The 22,500-nt window shown below is 41.1% G+C and overlaps 1 protein-coding gene across 2 annotated transcripts in view; it reads right to left on the bottom strand.

Annotated features, from left to right (window-relative positions):
- Positions 1-281: 281 nt before the first annotated feature.
- The window catches only part of trabd2b (TraB domain containing 2B), an 87,205-nt gene continuing 64,986 nt past the window's right edge, over positions 282-22,500 (bottom strand). Inside the window, exons 4-6 of one of the 2 annotated variants that reach the window (XM_042220059.1) lie at positions 4,523-4,619; positions 2,151-2,435; positions 282-1,866 (exon numbers count right to left, since the gene is read on the bottom strand). In XM_042220059.1, coding sequence (XP_042075993.1) covers positions 1,641-1,866; positions 2,151-2,435; positions 4,523-4,619 — 608 coding nt within the window. In that variant the 3' untranslated portion in view covers positions 282-1,640. The remainder of the gene's footprint in view (positions 1,867-2,150; positions 2,436-4,522; positions 4,620-22,500) is intronic. The other variant, XM_005920861.3, reaches the window with a different exon arrangement.

Genomic DNA, 22,500 nt, shown 5'->3' with positions numbered 1-22,500 from the left:
ACTTGTAAATGTCCTTGTAAATCACGCAGTCTTACTGCATTTACATTTGCTATGAGATAGCAGAGGAGGAAGCCGATCAGGAATCAACACAGTTTGCACAGAATTATTTTGTTCCCTCGCAACAAGATCACGGCAAACATGATGAACTTTACTGATATTGTGAGCACTGCAATATAATACACTACAGTATCATCATCATCATCATCATCATCATCATCATCATCATCATCATCATCATCATCATCATCAACAACAACAAGTTTATTGAAATGAATAGTCACTTTGTCTGTTGCCAACGATTCCCTTAAGAGAAGTTGTAACCTAGTTAATCGCAGTATGTGACGACTGAAAGGATTCTTATGTTTTATGGAGCTTAGAGGAAGCATCCAATCTTAAAATATTTAAAGTGAAGCTTCATCATTCAAGCAGCTTCAAAAAGGGAAGTGATGGAGTTCGATATTTGTGGTTAATTGTTAACACTCAGAGCTCAACGGCCTCCGTATTCCTCCTTTTGTTAAAATGTTTAAATGTAGTATGACCTTTGATTAATGGCTAATATCCTTATTTTTGTTTTGTCCGTTGCTGTGTGGTAATATATACTTTTCACATTTCTCAAAGTTGCATTTCACAGTTGCACAGTCCTGTTTGTGAGCTTTATAATGGAGACACAACTGACAGATGACTCATTATGAGGTTTGCTTTCCCCATGTTTTCCTTGTATTAGCCAGCAGGTGGCAGACTCAACTCACATGTTGCTTGTTTCCCTAGTTAAAAACGTGTAGTTACACTATAGTTTCTATTCATTTTTCCAGATAATAGTCATATTTGAATGTTTTTGACAATTCCGAAGTATATGCTTCATTAGATTATGACAAAAAATATCCATAATTTCACACTTTAAATAAAGAACAGATGGTGGTGTTATAAACGTATTCTTAAACACACAGTTTATGTCTGCTGAAAGAAAGACCGCTTGATGCACTCGATTAGTTTACAGACTGTATTTATTTACGTTTTATTTCAAAAAGCAAGAAAATATACTCTTTCTTCCAGAAATAATAAATATACAATATTTCTTTATGAACAAAATGCACAATTTACAAAGTGGCATCTGAGTGCTTCTCTGTGTGAAGGTAAATGCCTCACACAGTACCTTGTTTATTCAACTCATTTCTTTTCACAGAGTTATAACTGTTAGTATGACCTATTCTCATTATTAAAGTCAGTCTTATTTTTCTACATAATATTACAGTTTTTATAGGTAAAAGACTCCAGCTCTTTAAATTTACAATTCTTCATTGTGCTGTGTGTTTGTTATTCTATCTCAATACTTTCAGGAGGTTTGGACTTGACCCCACTGCAGTTCAACATAGTCCACGTTTTGCTTCTTACGCAGCACAGAGCTTATTCCACACATTATGAGACTTGGCAAGTTTTTAAAGACATTGGCATTTCAGCAGCCTGAAGCCGATCTCGCTCTATGGTGGAGAACGGATCGTCCCACGTTAAGACGTCTTATCCTGACTGAGATGTTTCTCCCTGACAATCACTCCTTGTTTGGCTTTATCAGGTACGCTCCACTGCTCTGGTGTGGATGAAGTATTGTCCAATGTTTCTCATGAGGTAACACTTTCTTTTGGTCAGGAGGTGAACAATATGTGTGATAAAAGCCACGCTAAAGCACAAGACAGCGTGACTTTGCTGTGAGCTAGCTGGGCTGAGCTGGGACTTGGTGAAGTGGAGGAAGGCGAACTATCTCGATCTATCTCGTAGATCTCCATCCGCCTGCGATGCTTTTGGTAGGTCAGCGGAGGCTCCACTGTCACATAGCCATTGATTATCCTCACGTTTGGTGGTGGGGTGGTGCTGAAGAAAGGAGGGGGGGGGGGGAAATTAGGTTATGAAGAATTTAGCTAGACTGGAAAAGAACTGAGTCTTACATGATCTCCGAACAATCACATGCATAACATTTCCAGTACATATTCAGCAGCCAATCTCATTGTGGTCTTTTAGGGACATCCAGAGTTTATTAATAATCGTCATCAAGCCAGTACAGTCCTTACAGACATTCAATTGTTAAAAGATTATTATGTTTTGTTTAAAGAGGTACAACTCAGCTACAGTCAAACTAATCATAATAAATATCTCACCCATCCCCAATGCGAACCCACAGGTCACTGAAGAGACGGGGTTTCCCGTGGCCACGGTGAGCTTTGCGTGGCCGTTTATGGCGTCCAAACTCCTCTAGCTGGCTCAAGCTGTCAGGGAGCAGCATGTGAGGCAGCTCCTCCCCTCCAAGGCCAGGCATAGGTTCTGGATCCTCGAGCTCCAGCTCCATCTCTGGACTGGTTGGCCAGCTAATGGGAGATCCTGTGCTAGTGTCTGTATTCTCCTTGCTGAACTCTGGTGCTGCAAGGAGGTCTGGACCTGCTGCCCTGGAGCAAGGGAGGACAGGACAGACAGGGGATGGACTCAGTTCTATTAATACTCACAGAAAGACTTTTACCCAAATATTAGATCAAAATAGTTTCTTTTAGTATTTCTGTACTGTTTCGCAAGATTTCCAATGTGCTACCAGACAGTGGTGTTGTTTGTGGTTTCTGACCACCCCATGGCTTTCCACTTACACCCCATAACTTCAGTCAAGGACATGAACACCAGAAGGGCGTCCTTTAAAAGTTGAAAGACCCAGCAGACAACGTAAGAGGAAGTTGGAACTCTCATGGCAATATATTGTGCATCAGAGCTGACATTTGACCAAGAAGACCACCCAGAATCTCCTGTCTTCAAATATTTTTGCCATGCTGCTCTTTCTTCCAGCCATTACTCATACTTTCTTCTCTCTTGTTCTTTTCCTGTCAATATGGCTCGCATGTGACTTTGTGTTTCAGTAGAGCATCAAAAATATGTTTTACACATCATTCAAGACCTTTCAAATGAAATAAACAGCAGTAGAAATCGCATGCTTTAGTCACGATTTCTTTTGAAATACTTATAATCAGTTTTGTCTCACCGGTCATGATCAATTTGTCGGTTTGCCTTTCTATTTTCACAAGTTTCAACAACCTTGTCTCACCCAGGCCCTGATGGCTTGGTCAGTGCGATGATAGCTCCAGGCCTGCGGTCAAGCTACTGCACAGCCAAACCCAGCTCTGGGCTGCTCTGTCAGTCATATAATTGTGCCAGTGGGTTCAAAACACTCCAGGTCTGAGGCTAACAGCTTTCATAAACACCTCTCATCCAGCCATCCTGTGGTGTGTTTCCTCGCCTGTCAGATCACCTTGTATCGGAGAGCTAGAAGTGTCAGCTTGCAGGCAAGTGTGTGGTCATGTGTGTGTGTGTGTTTGTGTGTGCGTGCATGCAGTAGACACAAGTGTTTCGTGACCACAGTAAGTCAGTCCACTTGTCAGCTTTTAAACCATGAACCACTGGCTGAAGCCCACAAGCCTGGAAACAGGATGGAGAGAGATAGGGAGGCTACATTTACAGCTGTAATTTGCAGTGAGAAGTTTGTGAAAAGCTCCAGCTGGAGGGATGAGATGTTTTTACTGTTAGAAAAAAGACTGTTCTTGGTATGCCTTGTTTTTCCATTTTCACTCCGATTCCAGTGACTGCTCTTATTATTTTATAGGCCCATGGATCAAACCCTTAGGTGAGAGTGGAGGTGCTGTGTGCCAGTGATTGGGCCTGAACACTAACAGACATGAAGAAGAGTTGTAGAAGGCCACAGAAGCGAAGCCAAGACTCTTTCTGAGTCATGTATGTGTTGCATAGTTGTAAATTTGAGCATCTCTACATTTATCCTGCATACATGCATGCATGTGTTTGTATGTTGCAGTGAAAGCAGACAGAACCACCACTCTGGCAAGTGGCCTTTGGCAGCCACCAGAAAGGTGGGGGGGGGCAGAAGCAGGCAGGTGAGGGAGATGATGAGGTATCAAAGGATTCTTGCATAGCACAATTTGGACTGTATCTGCACTTCAATAAATCTGCTGAGGTTAAATGCCTCAACTCTCAAGAGAATTAGACGGATGTGGACAGACTAAGTTGGGGGGGGGGTCGATACAGATACATGTGGATGTGCATCTGTATCCCTGCCAAAATCTACAGTAAGAGTGCACAAATGTTCTGCTTCACAGTCTGCACTGCCATAACATTATCAATCTCATGCACATAGAAAATCACATTCTCTTTTTCTTTTTCCATTAAATATCTTGTCTGGTTAGAAAAAGTCATACTTTTAACATGTAAAGAGTTTTAAATAGCTCTAAAGTGCCCGATTACTCAGTCAAAACCGGAATCATCCAAAACTCAAATTTAATTAGCGCAATTTATGTGTCGTCATCAAGAACTTAGACTCCATAATGTCAAACAACTGCTTTTCTAAAGAGTAATCCAAGCAACCACTTATTTTTTCTATTTTTCAGCAACTTATTTTTGTTTTTGTCTTTGTAACCACAGTCATTTAATCAAATGACATGCTCCGTCATCTGTTACTGCGCACTCTTGTCTGCTTACTCACTCTGTGGCTGGCTCTTGATGATCAGAGGGCATGTGGACAATCTCATAGCCCTCCTGCCTCAGGATGTCCAGCACGCTGTGGTTCCCCAGAAAGTGGCCTAGCAGTGAACAAAAAGCAAAACAAAACAAAAAAAAAAACCAGAGGTCACAAAAGACTCAAAATCAGCTTCTTGCGGCGCATGCATTTATCTTCAAGAGTAAATCTAGCCTGGATTATGTTTCATGGATATTTACTTACGTTGAAAGCACTCAATTATTATGTAGTGAACAAAACTTCCATAAATTTTAGCTTTGTTTTCATTGTGGTGCTGAACATACCAATAACATGTTTGTGTGGCCCACTATCTGAACTCTTATTTTCTAACAACTGTAACAGACTATATCTTCCTAACACAGGCAACTATAGCTTTGGTCAAGAAATGTAAGCAAACCTAAAAGTGCTTCTATACATTTTAATGTCCATATTTGTCCGACAAATACCAGAGAAACCGTGTCAGTCTAAATTTCTTGCATTTTCTTGTGGACTGCCTCATTAAATATGATCTTTTCTCAGCCAAGTTTTAGAGACACTAATGGATTTTGGTGACAGTGACAACTCAGACATAGAGTGAAGTGAAGAATCTGCAAGATAACAGGGATTGTTCAAATGAAAACTTGGTCTATCTATCGGGCACTCAACCTCTTGCCTCCCTTCCAGCCCTCTCTCACTTTCCATCACCTTGCATATGACTCCTTCAGTCTAACATCAAACATTCAGGCTCCAGCCGCATGCTGATGAAAGCTTTTTTTTTCTTTTAATTTATCCCATCAGCCGATAATCCTGCATGTCAGTCAACCCAGCAATAAGCCATAATGTAGCCTGACATCACCCTCACCAACACGCACTCCCTAAGAGAGGAATTCATATTTGTGCACAGACGTATACACATACTCACACACGCGCAGGAATTTTACACACTCGCACACCTCAGCTCGCTTATTAACAACACGCTGACAATATTCGAGCCTCTTTCTTGCTTTCCGTCGAGGCCTTCTGCTCCCACTCAGCTCCTCACCCCCTGCTAATTTTATCATTATAATGTTCCTGATCATTCCTGAAAGTCAAAGAAAGAGGCACGCGGTGTTACACTTTCTTGGCAGCTGAGTTCAAAGGCAGTGCTGGGATAGGCCGTGGAGTGAGAGGAGGCTTCTAACAACAGAGCGTCGGTGAGATCAGATGGGCCGAGTGTGAGTTTTTTGTCTGGGTGACGGTGAGTGTATGCGTGCTTGTGTGTGCTTGTGTTCTTCTTTTATTATACTTACATATTGCCATAAGAAGTGATGACATTTTCTCATGTTCATAGGCTTAAAGGTTTTATGGAAGAAAACGTATGATTTTGTTGTGAAGTCAAAGGTACAGTACAGTACTATTTAAGTATTTGTTGAGTCAGTTCACGTCCTTTGACAACTACTACTGTGAAAAAGTCTTGCGCCACCCCTCATTCATTTATATTTTGCTTCCAAGGAGCCAAACTTCATTGGGTTTTTTCCAAGTATTCTTGAGCAATACATATCCAGGCTTTCTGAAGCTATTTCAAAGTTTTTCTTTGGACATTGTTTCTTTTTCGTTCTTTTTCTCAGTCCAGTCATTGTGCCCAACCATTTTTAAGGGAATATTTTCATATTTGGTTAGTAATTTAACAGTGACCTGTGAATCATTCAAGCATAAAAAAGGCAACTGAATTAAGAGATGGGCCAAGAGATGGCGTCTACATGTAAATTTTTCAATTTTGTCTATAAAAAATACAAAAGATCGCACAGTTTGACAAACCTAGAATCTTATTTTTGCACAAGCAATTCAAAAACTGGCAAGGCTAGACACGTGGGAGCCAAAAGAAGAAGTGGCAGGACTGCAAAGGATCTACAGCAAATAAACAGTGAAAGTCATGTCCTTAAGAAATACGGGGGAAAAAATCCAGCAAAGCTCTGACAGGAAACAGGGACAAATGGATGAAGTGTGTGAAATTATATAAAAACTGGACTTTAAATGTAACAGTGTTTATGTAGCATTATTCCACTTGCCACAAATGTCAGTGTAATGGGGAAACAGAAGCAGAAACCGGTTACATAAATTAGTGGCAATGGGTCTTAACGAGTGTTGAATCTTGATTTGAAATTGTGTGTTTGGGATCTTGCCAAATGGATGGAAAAACCAACGGAGAAAAAAACTGTCGGATTTTGATCAACCATATAATACCATCTATCACGCCTCTGTCAGTGCGCCCCAGGGTGGCTGTGGCTACAATGTAGCTGCCATCACCAGTGTGTGAATGTGTGTGTGAATGGGTGGATGACTGGATGTAGTGTAAAGCGCTTTGCGGTCCTTAGGGACTAGTAAAGCGCTATACAAATACAGGCCATTTACCATTTATCTACACAAGTTTCAATAAACTACACACGTTTCCTCTTTTGTCAGCAACATACCGGTATAAAGAAATGAGGGATGGCACAGTACTTTTGCACCACCATTAGGTCAAAGGATAATTAGACTGACAATTGGGAATATTTCTACACTTACAAAGGCCAACTGTATTGTTATTTGGTTATGTAAGATAAGATAACTCTTTATTGTCATTGCACAGTCATACATAGTACAATAGTACAATGAAATTGGAAAACTGTCCTACGTCGGCACTACATGTAACACAACACGACACGATACGACGCATCACAACGCAACACAAACAACACAAAAAACACAACACAGTATAATAACTTAGTAATAAAAAAAGCCAGTCAGGTCAGCTATTTGCATTGATCAGGGCTGTTGCCCTGTTGTAAAAGCTGTCCTTGAGTCTATTTGTTCGGGACCTCAGCAGCCTGAACCTCCTGCCAGATGGCAGCAGCTTAAACACCCCGTGTCCTGGGTGTGTGCAGTCCCGTAGGATGCTGCGTGCCCTCTTGAGACAGCGAGTGCTGTACAGGTCCTTCAGGGAGGGAAGAGGATGTCCAATGATTTTTTGGGCCATATTGATGACCTTTCTCTGTGCTGTGGTGCAGCTGGAGAACCACACACCGATGCAATATGTCAGCACACTTTCAATGGAGCAGCGGTAGAAGACGGTCAACAGCTCCTTCTTCAGGTCCATTTTTCTGAGGATTCTCAGAAAGTGGAGACGCTGTTGGGCCTTCTTTAAAACCGCAGAAATAAACAGATAAAACCGGCAGATGGCCACTGCTCCCTGAGCTTTGTTCTGCTGGAGGTTTCTTCCTGTTAAAAGAGAGTTTTTCTTTCCCACTGTTGCCATTTTATTGTTGGGGTTTTCTCTGTATTATTGTAGGGTATTTACCTCACAGTATAAAGTGCCTTGAGGCAACCGCTGTTGTGATTTGGCGCTATATAAATAAAACTGAACTGAATTGAAAAGAGCAGCATTCTTCTTTCTCTTTTCACCCTTTCCTTCAAACAAGATCTTGGGGCCAAAGTCAGCTCGTTCAGTGACTGCATGCTGACAGATTTAACCTCCTTCATGTCTGTGTCAAGCAGCTATTTCATTAAATTCAGTGGGCTCGGGGCAAAGAAGAGCATGTGCCGCGTGTTTGTGTGGGTGTGAGGTCAAGCTGACTGTTTCGTGTGTTGGCTTGATTTCCTCTACTCTGCCATCATTCATAACACACCTAGACAAAGTCGTGTATATTTATGCGTAACTTTGTTTGGAAGATGACATAACAAACAACCATATGGGTTCAATTTTTACACTTGCTGTAAAACTGCCATTCAGTTTTCTGAGGAGGGAGAATTGGTTTGGATGCTAAACTTGCATCTGCTGCTTAAACAGCCTACTGAATACACACACACACACACACACACACACACACACACACACACACACACACACAAGCAAGCAATATTTCTCACAACGAGAACCAACACTTATGAAATGTTGGTAACTTTCAAGTGAGGGACTGCACATTTCTTCATGAATTGGCTCCGTTTGTTGAACAAACAAAACGTTTTTCCAAGTTCTTACAAATCCATTCTTTTGGAAAATGTTAATTCACAAGCTTTTCATCTGACAACAGTGGCATGTGCATTGTTTGTTTCATTGTAGGTTTGTGGTTCGTGCCTGTGTGTGGGTGAGTGACTGGGTAGAGAAATAATAGTTCTTTCCAAGCAGATGAAGGTGCGTGTGGGAGGCTGAGCTAGTGTGTTTGTTTGTGGAGTATTCAGACAGTAAACAGTGTGGTGCTTCTGAAGCACAGAGCAGTCTTAACAAACAGCTCAATTAGCTTAAATGTAATAAGAGGTCAGCTGACTCCTAATTGCTCCCCTGCTGCTTGTAGTGCTCGTGGGCTGACCGCACAGGTAGCTCACTGTAAACATGCCACTCTGTTTTAAAGTTACAGTACTTAGTGACACCCTAATCATTGCAGTGTAATGCTCGCTATTAATGTTTACTTTTCAAGTTTTTACGGAAAGACCTTAAAAGAAATGTAAAAAAGAGAAAGCAATGTTTTTCTTTTTCCCAGTGTCTTTAGCTGTCTCGCCCCCATCTGCACATTGTTTGAAGATACACATCCAAGAACATTTCCTTCTTTTCCGTAATTAAAATTTTTATGGTTTTGTTCAAGCAATCAGAACTCTTGGATAATATTGAGAAAAGATTGTGGCTTTGGTTAGAAAATTGGTAATGGCAAGTTAACATGTCCTCATGACAGAAGATGAAAATATTCTCCTTAATCAAAGGATATTTGATGCCTAAACACGATGCCTAACATATTGGGCTGGACAACGTTTTGCATTCATTCGTGGTTTAAAATCAATGTGGAACCGAAACATTCCTCAAAGATTTTTGGTCCATTATGACGCAAAGTTGCTGCGGATTTGTCGTCAGCAGATCTGTGACGTGAATCTCCTGTTGCCACACATGCACACGATGGACTGTGAAAGTTATTTTATGTACATTAAACTACAGTAAAATGTAAGAAACCAGTTTGAGATGATTTGAACTTTGTGACATGTTATCATGCTGGAAAAATAATGAATACTTGTTTCTTATGACTTTTCTTATGCATGAACAAAATGCCAGTTTCATACATAAGTCGTGGCAGGAATTTTGTTTAAAGATTTAAAAATACACAAAATAAACATTTACTAAATATTCTTTGAAATTCTTTTCCATATGGGTCGTATTTAATCTTCCAGTAGACAAGTTGCTCTGCCTGCGACATAAAAAGAATAGCTTGTGGGAATGTGGCTTCAGCCCAACTGCAACCACTACCATATATCAGCCAACCACCTGCTGTCATTTCTCCAACTGCAGATATGTGTTTTTCAAATATTTTATTTACTTAATAAATATTTTGTTTTAAGTAGGAGCAAGTTTTTGCTGTGTATACACCCTCTTATAGGGTGTTTCCCCTCCCGTGGCTCCAGAGCGCAGAGTTAATAAACCAGCAACTCCTTTATTTAATAACCATCCCATCCTGATTTCCACTTACAGTAGCAATGACTTAATTTACTCCACTTGCACATTCACCTTTCTATGTTTGCCACATCTGCCTGTCTCTTTATCTTCCATATCCAGGCTTCTTAAGCTTCTTAGCTTCCATTTTGCATTTGTTTTACAGTCAGTTTTTCTCTTTTTTCCCTCCATGCAAGTTTTTTCGGGCGGGATGTATTAGTGTGTTTTGAAAAGAAAAAAGAGGTATTGCAGCATGTCTAGGCATTCACGCTCAATTTAAACCATGTCAACACTTGGTCTGCACACATCCTTCTCTCTCTTTCAGACCTTTCCCTATTTTTCCTTCCAAGTTAAACCTCACCGAGCCTCGCTTTATGCGTGATTCTCCATCCTTTCTTTCTATATGCTTTTGCACATCAGTCAGAGGAAAGAGACACTAGTAGCAAAGCAGGAAAAGCAAGGAAAATGGAAACACTGAGCAGTTAGGAATTTGACATTGCTTCAAGAATGCAGAAAACGCACAGGAAGAGAATTATGTTATTTTTCAGTTTTTGCACAAACAAATGTGTTTGCAATTACTTTGTGTAAACAATGCATCAACTGATATGCACTAGTGGTTAAAAAAAATCCCACATGGCTTACAAGCAGACCACCTCATATGAAAATTGCACAAAAGGAGCACAAAGGAAGAGAGAATAGAAATAGATAATTGGCAAGTGGTTTGAGAGGAGATGGAAAAGAAGGAGGAAAGGGTGGAGGATAGAGAGGACGATCAGAGGGAGAGAGGGATTGACGTACGCCCTCAACCCAAGCAGAATGCCTGCTGGGTATAGTTGCTACATTATGGTCCAAACAAACACAAGCAGTTCCCTCAGAGCAATTTAAACAAGTGGGTGATCAAGAAATTGGAAGATGAGTTAAAAAGAGAAGAAAAGCGAACATCCAGGAGACATACCCAGTGAATGGATGAGAAAGAAAAAGCATATTAGCTGACAAGGGTGTGTTCCACTTTTGGTTTGTTTGGAAATATGTTCCAGGACGAGGGCAAGCGCAGACAGAGATAATGTGGAAAATGTTACTCTCATCTTCACATGTTTGTAAATGTGTGTAGGTGTTAAATAGGTGACAAATGAAAGGAAAATATGTAAGGTGCTGGGCCACCATGACTCTAAGGAATAACTTCAATATTGCAATAAAGTATGTGAAGTCTACTGGACTGAAGGACACTACCTCCCCCCACCCAGTATCCCCCAGTGTTTTGATGATGCTGGTGAAAAGCAATGTCTAAACATTACAACATCTCTCATAGTTGTTTTGTTGACTTAGGAAACAAAATTACGCAGAGCCAACTCTGGGGGTGGTGGAGCTGGGTGGCTCTGAGCAAATACTGTGCTGGAAGTGCTCCACAGGTACATAAGAATATGATCTTAAAGAGGAGATAGACTAAACAGAAAGCTTGCTTTGCTTTTGTTTTTCATTGGTGGAGGATTTGATTTTAAGGAACTCCAAATCTGTCAAGTTCGTTTAGATGTTATGAGGATGCTGACATTTTTCCCAGGAGAATGCAGCTCATGCTTCAGTGCTTTTCTTTCTGCGATCTGCTTGTGCGTGAACCTGTGTGTGTTCGCATTCTCCCTGCAAGTTGTGCTCATATAATGTATATGTGTGCACCTGTTTGTGTTTTAGGGGAAAGTCCCTTTTTCCACTTTTTGTACTAAGACTATTTCCTTGAGCAAAATATGAGTAATGCAACAAAGATTTTAATAAGGTCGGCATCCCTGGGCCTCACTGTGCATTCCCATCTACTGTTTAACAGGAACGGGATCCCTCTATAAATCACACAGCAGAATTTGAATTAACAGAGCTACAGAAACAGCTACCCACAGTGTTCAGGAATAATTTCCTTGAAAACAGACCACGGCTTTTACATGATGTGTAAATTCCACCTCTCTTCTCAGGGAGCTCTGAGTTTCTAGAAGGAGAAGTAAAGGCAATCTGGAGCTCTCACCCATTCCTCATCTCCATAATGACTTCATTTCCTATGCATGCAGTAAGACGTCTGTCTGTCTTATTGCACTACACACACACCCCGAGGTGTTGTGAGTGACAGCTGTTGACAGGACTGTTAAAGGTTGAAATTCTGGTCAAATACGGAGATCAAGAAAGTTTCAGGGATCAAATCCAGAGGCTGACCGCTGCATGTGGCGGGCTTGACACACATCCATGTTAGAGAGACTGGAAGCTTCACTCAGCTCAGTGGTTGAGTGTTTAAAAGCCATTCCTTGCTTTCAAATATTTAGACTGCCTATGCTTGCTGCTTAAGTTTGTAAAGCTCTCCTGGTGGGCAGAAAGTGAGAAGCTGGGTGTGGTGAGGAAAAAGTAGAAAAGCACAGAGATTAAAAAAAAAAAAAGGAAGTAGTGGAAAATGTAGAAAACAAAGGCACAAAGAAAGTAAAAATCCCCCTGCTATTGACTGTTTTTATTTCTGTAAGCTGTAGTCTCTGATATCTCATCGTACATACATGTAATGGAAGATGTGGCATTCTCTGCTCTAAAAACGTCTCTATGATGTTCGTCTTTCACCTTTCACACTGGTTTGTTTTTCTTCATCCATCAGTTAAAATTACAGAGAGAAGGAATGATAATCTATAAATTATGATCTAAAGGAGTGCATGTGTGTGCTGCTGGCAAACACCACACAGACACATAAGCTTAGAGATAAAAGAAAGTGCATGTGAGTAAATGTGAGTGTATCTTTCTGAGTTGGATCTGTTTGTGTTTGCAGAAACCAAAGCATCACATCACATCAGGCCGTCTGGTGCAGCACTCCATCACTCTCCTTCTTGGTCAAATAGACCTTGCACAGCCTGGAGGTGTGTTTGGGGTCCTGTTGAAAAATAAATGATGATCCAACTAAAGGAAAATCGGATGGGATGGCATGTCACCGCAGGATGCGATGTGGTAGCCATGCTGGTTCAGTGTGCCTTTAATTTTGAACAAATTCCCAACAGTGTCACCAGCAAAGCACCCCCACAACATCACTCCTCCTCGTCCATTCGTTCACGGTAGGAACCATGCATGTAGAGACCACCTTTTCTGTGTCACACAGACACGGTGGGTGGAACCAAAGATCTCAAATTTGGACTCATCAAAGCACAGATTCCCACTGGTCCACTGGTGCATTACTTGTGTTTCTTGGCCCAAACAAATCTCTTCGGCTTGTTGCTTTTCCTCAGTAGTGGTTTCTTAGCAGCTATTTGACCTGATTTGTCTTCTCTGAACAGTTGATGTAGCGACGTGTCTGTTACTGGAACTCTGCGTGACATTTATCTGGGCTCTAATTTGAGGTGCTGTGTGACTCAGATGAATTAATCCTCTGCAGCAGACGTGACTCTTGGTCTTGCTTTACTGTGGCGGTCCTCATGTGAGCCAGTTTCATTGTAGCGTTTGTGGGTTTTTGCAACTGCACTTGGGGACACATTCGAAGTGTGAGCAATTTTCTAGACTGACTGACTTTCAGTTCTTAAAGTAATGATAGGCTGTCGTTTTTCTTTACTTAGCTGATTGGTTCTTGGCTCAGGCAAGACACTAATCCCAAAGTTATTCACTGTGGCAAACAGGCAAATGGCATTTGAGATGCACCAACACTGGTGTGTAAACCTATTGTCAAAGGAGCTTGCAAAGAAAAGCGTCTGGACTTCTTTAAGTTGCTTGAAGACGTTTCACCTCTCATCCGAGAAGCTTCTTCAGTTCTAAGGTCAAATGGTGGAGAGTCCCAGATATAAACCTAGTGGGAGTTTCCCCCCACAGAGGGACAAAAGGACCCCCTGATGATCCTCTAATCACCTGAGCCAAGGTGTGAAATTGGGTGCGGGCCCCAATCAGCCAGAGTTTCGGGTGGGTTCATTGTGAAACCTGGCCTCACCTTGTCATGCGAATTCCTGAGGTCAGATGGCCCAGGATGTGAGTGGGCGTTAAGGCGTCTGGGAAGGGATCTCAAAACTGGATTATAGATGGCAGAGAGTTGGTGTCGTAAACCCCCGCCTCTGTTCAAAGATGGTCGCTCACAGTGGACATAGATGGCTTCTTTCACTCCTCTTTCAAACCATCTGTCCTCTCTGTCCAAAATGTGAACATTGGCATCCTCGAAAGAGTGTCCTTTATCCTTAAGATGCAGATGGACTGCTGAGTCTTGTCCTGTGGAGGTGGCTCTTCTGTGTTGTGCCATGCGCTTGTGAAGTGGCTGTTTGGTCTCTCCGATGTAGAGGTCTGGGCATTCCTCGCTGCACTGTACAGCATACACCACGTTGTTAAGTCTGTGTTTTGGCGTTTTGTCTTTCGGGTGAACCAGTTTCTGTCTGAGTGTCCAGACGCTTTTCTTTGCAAGCTCCTTTGACTACGATGACCTGGATGACTGAGAACCTTCACAGACATGTGTAAACCTATGTTTCTACAGGTGTCTAAAACTCCCAGACAAGAACACAATTCTACCAAAAAGTACATTTTAATTTAGTGTTTTAATGTCAGTAGCGGAAAATCTTCTTCATCTTTCAGTTGGTCCCTTTAGGAGTCACCAGAGCAGATCATCTGCCTCCATCTCACCCTATCCTCTTCTGTCACACCAGTGTAACTCCTGCATAGCAGCCCCATATTCAGCATAGCCTATATCCCTCATCTGCACATGTCCAAACCCTCCCAATTTTGCGTCTCTAACTATATCTCCATCTCATTATTAATGATTCCTATATTTCATTTGGCATAGATATTACAGGCCTGGCACTATGTTTCTGTCTTGTGGCCCAAAATCTTCCATGTCTTTAATCGGGATCGAGATCTGGTGACCATAAAAAAAAAAAAATTTCTGCAGTAATGTTTTAATCAGATCTGTTATTTAGCTAGGATAACAGTGAATATAGTCATTCACCAAGTAGAAAAACCTGCAGCATTATGAGTCTCTAAACGGGGACGTTAATATTCTTGCATTCCTGGGGCTACATAGTTTCTGTTGTGTGCATTTAGGTCAATTTTAACACTCAAAAGATCAAAGAAAGAAGCATTCACGTGTTTATGAAACATAGCATTAAAGTCATTGGCTCTTAATAGGCAGCGGGATGTTCTTCCAGCTGCTAATGAAGTGTGTAATCTTTGAACAAGCTAATGAGCTATACTGATTTAATTACGATGAGAAATGCAGCCAGTGCAGTTAAGAGTTACCATAAGATGTTTTCACGCAAACTCACAGAGTTACATTCCTGAAAATTTACAAGACGGCATAACCTTACATGGATACAACAACAGAGCCTACGCTGTTCCTACAGCAGTTGAATGCTATTGTAACTGGTCACGGTTAAGAGATCCAAATGAGAAATGATCCTTGTTTAGTTTTGAATTGTATTAGGGATTAAAGTTATCTGGCTTTGAGGAGGAAAGACATAAGTATCCTTGTGCTCATCCACCAGATGCCCCTGTAAAAAACACAACGTTGGCTTCAAGGACAAACCACGCGGACGTTAAAAATAAATTTAAATGTGTGCTAGGCCCAAACTGTCAGCAAGGAAGCACTTCTAATATCTTTCTGTCTCTGTCTTCTCCACAGAAGAGAAAATACACACCCAACATCCAAAGCATTGCACGTCTGTCACTTCATAAAATAGATCCGCACTATGTGGAAGGAAAGACAGTATGAAGCAAGATGGAGATAGACAGCATCAAGGAATGGTGTTGGTTTAATAAAGGAAAAAGAGCAACAGATGGAAAGGACTAACAGTGCAGACCAGAATGACAGAAGCAGAACAGAGAGCTGGGGAGAAAGATGAAATGAGAGCTATGCAGACAGACTGGTGTGCAGGCAGAGACAGTCAGATGAGGGGAAGAGGCTGAGAAAAACAGATACGGACTAAGATGGGAAGAGCCACGGAGACAAAATGACATGCACGCCAGGCAGGCTCTCTCCCTCAGTCATCACTTCGACACCACAACACCACAAGTGACTGCAAAACACATGGGTCCAGTCTGCCTGCACAATGGGCTATTATAGGTCTGCACATCAGAACATATGCATAAAAATCAACTTCAGCAAACAGATCCAAAGTGGCTTAGACTCCAAAACAAACAGTACTACATGTGGACTTTTGACAGTAACTGCTCGTTTGGGTGATAAATATCTGCAGATCATGGGACTTTGTGTCACAAACATAAACATACGTGTAAGTGTGTGTATGTGTGCGAAGTGGTGTCTAGGCCGTGGCAGCGTCAGGAAATTCCATGGGATGTTTTTAATAAGAGCGGGCAGCGGCTGCCAGGGAACTGGCAAATGAAAACCTGCTGAAGCACACCACAGAGCTCGAACAACACACGGCCATGCTCTCACAGCACTCCTCAGCACAAATGATAACTCTGCATGTAGTCTGCATAAGTGTATGTTTTTAGTTTGTGTGTGACTGAGAGGAAGGCGACAGAGAGTGCATTTTGCCGAGTGAGTGATGGAAAATAGTTAAGGTTTGTATCTGTTTGCAATAGCAACAGACCAAGTATTCTGTGTGTATGACTTGTCTGTGGGTATGCCTTTCCTTTATTGCTTTCATCTGGGGCTGCTGTGTCATTTTGTCCATGGGGGAAACTCTGATGCTTTTACTGATCCTTACAAAGAACTCTACGTCATGTTACAGTGGGTGCCCGTGATTGGTCCCTATTACATAATACTGATAGTAATAGTGAACAGCAGTGACCATAGTGGTGCTTAGGAGCAGGATGGGAGACGGTGAGGAGACAAAGGGAAAGAAGAGAGCATGATCAGTTCATTTAGACAGGTCCACTTTGACACTGGCTACAAAATGAAGGAAGTTAGTACACATATCTAACGTCTCAGAAGTATCTACAACAGGTAAAATGGAACTGCTCTAGAACATTTATGTGTATGTGAGTGGGAGACTGTGGACTGTAGGCTATCAAACCAATTCAGATGTTAGAATCAATACTTTCTTCACTAGCTTACCAAAACCCAAAATGATTTTTCTTTAGACTGGTAAGATGTACTGTTTAGCTATGCTGAACTACCCCCTGCACACAGCTAGAACCAGCCTAGTTTAGAGCTGTTTCAGTTTGGAAGCTTGTTTTGGCTACTGGAAAACAAAACAAAACAGAATATTGCTATCCATCAGTCAAAATAAACATTTTGGGTTCTTATCTCCAAATTTTGACTTAATAACTCAAAATGTCGAGATATTTGCTCAGTTTTGGGTTCTTATCTCGAAATTTTGAGTTAGTTAATCAAAATTTTGAGATAGCTAACGTGAAATTTTTATATAATCACCCCAAATTTTAAGATAACTTTGCAAAACTTTGTGGATTTGTTTTCATTGGGGGAAATATATACATACTATAGTTACAGTAAATGGCAAATTTAATCAAAAGGACACTGCTTTAATCATAATCAATATGTATTGCCATTGAAAACAGGCTATTAATGAGTGTTATTAGTGTAATAAATGTCTACAGTACAGTCATTGGTTAAGAATCAAACAATATATGAGTATTTTGTGAATGATTTATTTGGAGGTGTCATTATCAACCACCAATATCATAAAGTCTTGGCCCAACAGTGAGACAGTAAATCCTCTCAGTCAGTTTCTTTTATATTGCCTGGGATAATTCAGTTATGCCTGCTGGAATTTATATAAATAACCTGTTTCTGAAAGTGAAGAAAATGAAATGTTATAACATGCACTTGCAGATGTGTGTGCAGAATTCAAAACTGAGAGCAGAGCAATAGAGGAAAAAAATCTTTTTGCAGTTAAAAAAGCGTACATTTTATCCATAAAGGCACTTGTGCTACAGGAAGGTGTATGTGTGCAGTGAAAGCAAGGGCATGGGGGAGGCTGAGAGGTAAGGTGTTGAGCTGAGGAGAGATGGATTTCCTGACTGAACCACTTAATACACACATCGTACACTTTAATTACCCTGTGAAAAGAAAAAAAATAACTATGACATCTGTAACTTTAGAGGGGCTTGACCTGAGAGGTGCTCCTGCTCGTTCTCACACAAGTTCTGTTTGTCCACTACATTCTAGACATAGTTAATGCTAGAAGTAAGTGATCCAAAGCAAATGCTGCTGAAAACGGCTGTAAAGCATAAATACGAAAACTCGACATGAACAGACATGAGCACACATCATGGCTCTGTCAGAAACAGTTCCATGTTAAGATTATTCCGTTTTGTCATCCACAAAAAAAAATGCTGTGAAGTAAGGTATATAGTCCACTGCCTTTAGTTTTTTCGGTTTGAAACACGTCATGTTAATGTGAGTTTTGAGATCTAACCATAAAGATTGGATTTTATGTGATCACATTATTGCACGCCCACGTTTGGCCTGAAAGTAGCTGTAATTCATCTCCCTGGGCTGTCTTTATTTTATATGTCTGGGTAATCTTAACCCTCACACCCCCCGTCTTCTTAATTTCCCTTTATTACTCAAACTATGGTCTGTGGTTAGATTATATTTAGACCATAAGCAGAACACCATTCACAAAGCAGGCCTGCTCACCTCAAGAGGTTTTGAAAATCTTCAAGGGAAATGTGGGCAGGGCCAAATTTCTGGGAGCCAGTGTCGTCACTTAATACGTTCTGGCATCACTGAGTGATAAAATTTCATGTTTGGTTACAACTGGGACTAAAAGGGACAGTTACAGGACTGTAAAGACATGAGTCAATATCCTGAACACAGATATAAGACATGAGGATGTGGAAGCCTTCTGCTTAGAGCATGAGAAAGGTGGTTTGTTGCCTGAAAACAGAACTTAAGTCCTATTAGTTGTGGTCACTAGTTGCAGTATTTATGGCCTGTCACTCTAAGAGTAAAGATTTGTGTGGTGATATTATTGAAATATTTCGGTGGAAAATATTTCATCTTCATAACGTTCTTTGAAACTCAATACTGAGTAAAAGTTTTGAGCCATCCCTTGTTTCTTTATATTTTTCTAGGAAAATTGGAAATAGGTCTAACAGTTTATGGAAACATATGCCAACACGTATGTTTGCCCATGTACAAAGTTTGTACAGTTTTAATGAGCTTTAAAGTCAACATTTAGTATGACCACCTTCATTCTTTAACTATAGGATTTCTGTAGTAGTCTTCAGGAATAGTTCACTGGGATTCTTAAAGGACATTCAAAGCTCTTCTTTTGATATTGGCTGCCTTTTGTTCTGTTCTCTGTCAAGATGATCCCACCCTGCTTCAATAATGTTAAGGTCCAGGCTCTGGGGAGGCCAGTTCATAACTGATAGTCTTCCATTGTGTGTTTTTCTGCCCAAGTATGCTTTTACTGCACTGGCATTGTGTGTGGGATCATTGTCATACTGGAAAATAAAGCTACTGCCAGTCCGGCACTTTCCAAATGTTAATGCACAGTGAATCCAAATTTGACGATACTCTTCTGCATTCATAATTCCACCAATTTTGACAAGATCTCCAAAACCATTGGCTGAAATTCAGAGCCTCCGCTGTGTTTTATAGAGTGTAGTTCCTTTCTCCTGATCTCCCCGGTACATGTTGATGATGGCTTGTTGACAGTGACCCTTCCACTGAGACCTCAGTGACCAGTAGATGCATCATCTGAAATGGTAAATGGTAAATGGCCTGTATTTATATAACGCTTTTCTAGTCCCTAAGGACCCCAAAGCGCTTTACATATCCAGTCATCCACCCATTCACACACTGGTGATGGCAAGCTACATTGTAGCCACAGCTACCCTGGGGCGCACTGACAGAGGCGAGGCTGCCGGACACTGGCGCCACCGGGCCCTCTGACCACCACCAGTAGGCAACGGGTGAAGTGTCTTGCCCAAGGACACAACGACCGAGACTGTCCAAGCCGGGGCTCGAACCGGCAACCTTCCGATTACAAGGCGAACTCCCAACTCTTGAGCCACGATCGCCCCATCGAGCCACGATCTGAAGGGTCAGATTCATCTGTCAGGTCCTCAGAGATGCATCTGCTGGATTTTTTCTTCTACTGTATCATTACTGTAGTTGTCCATCTGCTGTAGATAATTTTAAGGCCCAACATAAAAAACAAACAAACCAAGAAACACTGATCTGAAAAGGTCAGGTATAAGGACTGAACTGGAAATCAGTGAAAAAGCAAAGAAAATTCTTTAAGTACCTTTATAAAGCCTGGAGAGATATTACCTGGAGAAAATCCAAAAAGTCTGGTCCCTTGGAAACAAAATATCATAAAAGTGGGGGTGGCTTCAGACTATTGAACAGTATTGTATAACTTTGTGGCCTTTTGAACTCCCCTTCATTTACACATACTATATTTATCTAAGTTTCAAATAGCATCTATGTTTTATGGCTTCCACTGTGCTAGGTTTGACAAATTTCTCTAAAAGTTAGTAATAATTGATCAAAAGTATTCTGTAATAGTGTGTAATAGAACAGTCCTGTAAAATTCCATGCTGTAATTACTCAGTATTTCCAATTTAGTGTGACTGTTTTTGAAGAAAGGATCTCTAGTACGAGCACATAATTAGCTGCTGCTATAATAAATCAAGTGTGTGTGTGTGTGTGTGTGTGTGTGTGTGTGTGTGTGTGTGTGTGTGTGTGTGTGTGTGTGCGTGTGTGTGTGTGGACCCTGCAGTCTAACTGTAATGGTTCCTATCACTTCACACCTGCTGTCACTTTGTTACACACAAGGCTAAAGCGTGCAGGTGACCTGAAACACATGTTCACCTCATATCTATCCAGGCCACGTGGAACACACTGGAAAGTTAACACAAAATGTTTAATAGAGACTAATCTTGAACATAAAGCTGCATTAAAAAAATATTTTAATTGACTTAATAGAAAAAAAAAATGCAAATTCACAATCGTGGCTTTACCTGTCCGAGATAATTTAAGACCCAGATTTTCCTCAACATCCTGGAAAAGATATATATATGTAATAAATAGCATTATTATATAGCATTAAAGCAGTGAGGGATGAATAATTTCAGTTTTATGTGCTGCAAACCAGTGTTTTACTCTTATTCAGAATTGTTGCTATGAACTGCTGGTAGTCTGTTTAATGTAAGCTGGCTTAGTCTGACACTCAGCCACACATGCTGACATATTTAGTTACAGATGGCTTCTTTACTGAGCACCATCATTTTCTCAGCACTGCCCCTCTGCTCATTTAGTTACTGTATACAAACTCACGTCAAGGAATTCCTTTGTGAAAAACACTCATTTTAGACGGTGAATTGAGAAATATGTGCCTTGGCAGAAGTTCATTCAAACGTTGGAAAATAGTTTTCACATTCTCTCACTCTTTTTCAATGTTTTCTATACACAACACTACAAACTGTGACAGGTAAAGTGAATGACATCTCTTTATAACGCAATGATCTGCTGAGAAAGCTTAGATCTACTTTAACATGTAACACCTCCCAAACGGCTCAGAAATAGCTAAAGAAACAAGAAGAAGAGCCCAGAGATTGACCCCTACATTTCCATGAAAACCCCAATCCACAACCAAAAAGATGCATTGCCAACATCCTGTGCCAGACACCACAGGACAGCCTTCAGAATTCCCTGGTCCATGCCCTGAGGCTTCAAAGCTGTTTTAGCACCACAAAGGGATCTGCACAATGTTAGGCAGATGGCTTTTAATGATATGACAAACTGCTCTATATACCAGTCGTGTTCTGTCGGGGCAAGGCAGGTGGGCATTGCTTGCCCAGTGAAATCTACAATTAAATATAGACACCATAAGTGTTTGTCATTGCTCTTTTGCATCCACCCTTTAAATTACTGCCATCTTGTGGTAGCAATTTGTCTCATCTTTCCTCCGCTTGCCTCCAATTCCACTAGAATCTGTTGGGCATCTCGATTTTATGGGTGTTCCCCATTAACAGTAGCTTGAATTGAGCGAGATGAGAGATGAGCAGCTTCTTCTGGTTATTTGTACACTCACATTGTGGATAAACATGTTTTCTTTAATGGATGACTGATGGGAGACTAAAATGCAGTATCTTTGCTTGTCTTTTTGTAAAAGTCACCACATGCCACTGATATATATTTTTTCTTCATGTATGTACACCATTTATTATTTAGTAATATTACAGAAATTCCTTTCTCCACAGAGTCTGAGCACAAATACTAACAGTGTTCAGCCACATCTGCACGGACACACAAATAGCAGCTGGATGGTGCAACAGTGGCCCTGTCCAAACTGCACAAAGAGCAGAGGGAGTAACAAAAAAAGGAGCTAGGCATTCAGTATTAATCATTCACTGTGGCGCACACACACTCGCATGCATGCACATACACACATCCTAGAGGTAGCGCCACCCTTTTTCAAATGCACGCAGGCACACAGCCATACAGTAAACAAAGATACCCACCCACCACCTGTTTTTGTGGGCAAACACATGTGTTTGTATATTCTCAAACGTACACACACACACACACACACACACACACACACACACACACACACACACACACACACACACACACACACACACACAGATAGATGTGCTGTCCTATTCATGTGCA

This window comes from Haplochromis burtoni, unplaced genomic scaffold, assembly GCF_018398535.1.
Source record: "Haplochromis burtoni strain Fernald_Lab_line unplaced genomic scaffold, NCSU_Asbu1 Contig_42, whole genome shotgun sequence".
Classification (NCBI taxonomy): Eukaryota; Metazoa; Chordata; class Actinopteri; order Cichliformes; family Cichlidae; genus Haplochromis; species Haplochromis burtoni.
Note: the sequence above shows the minus strand (reverse complement) of the source record. Positions and strands in the feature narration are given on the sequence as shown.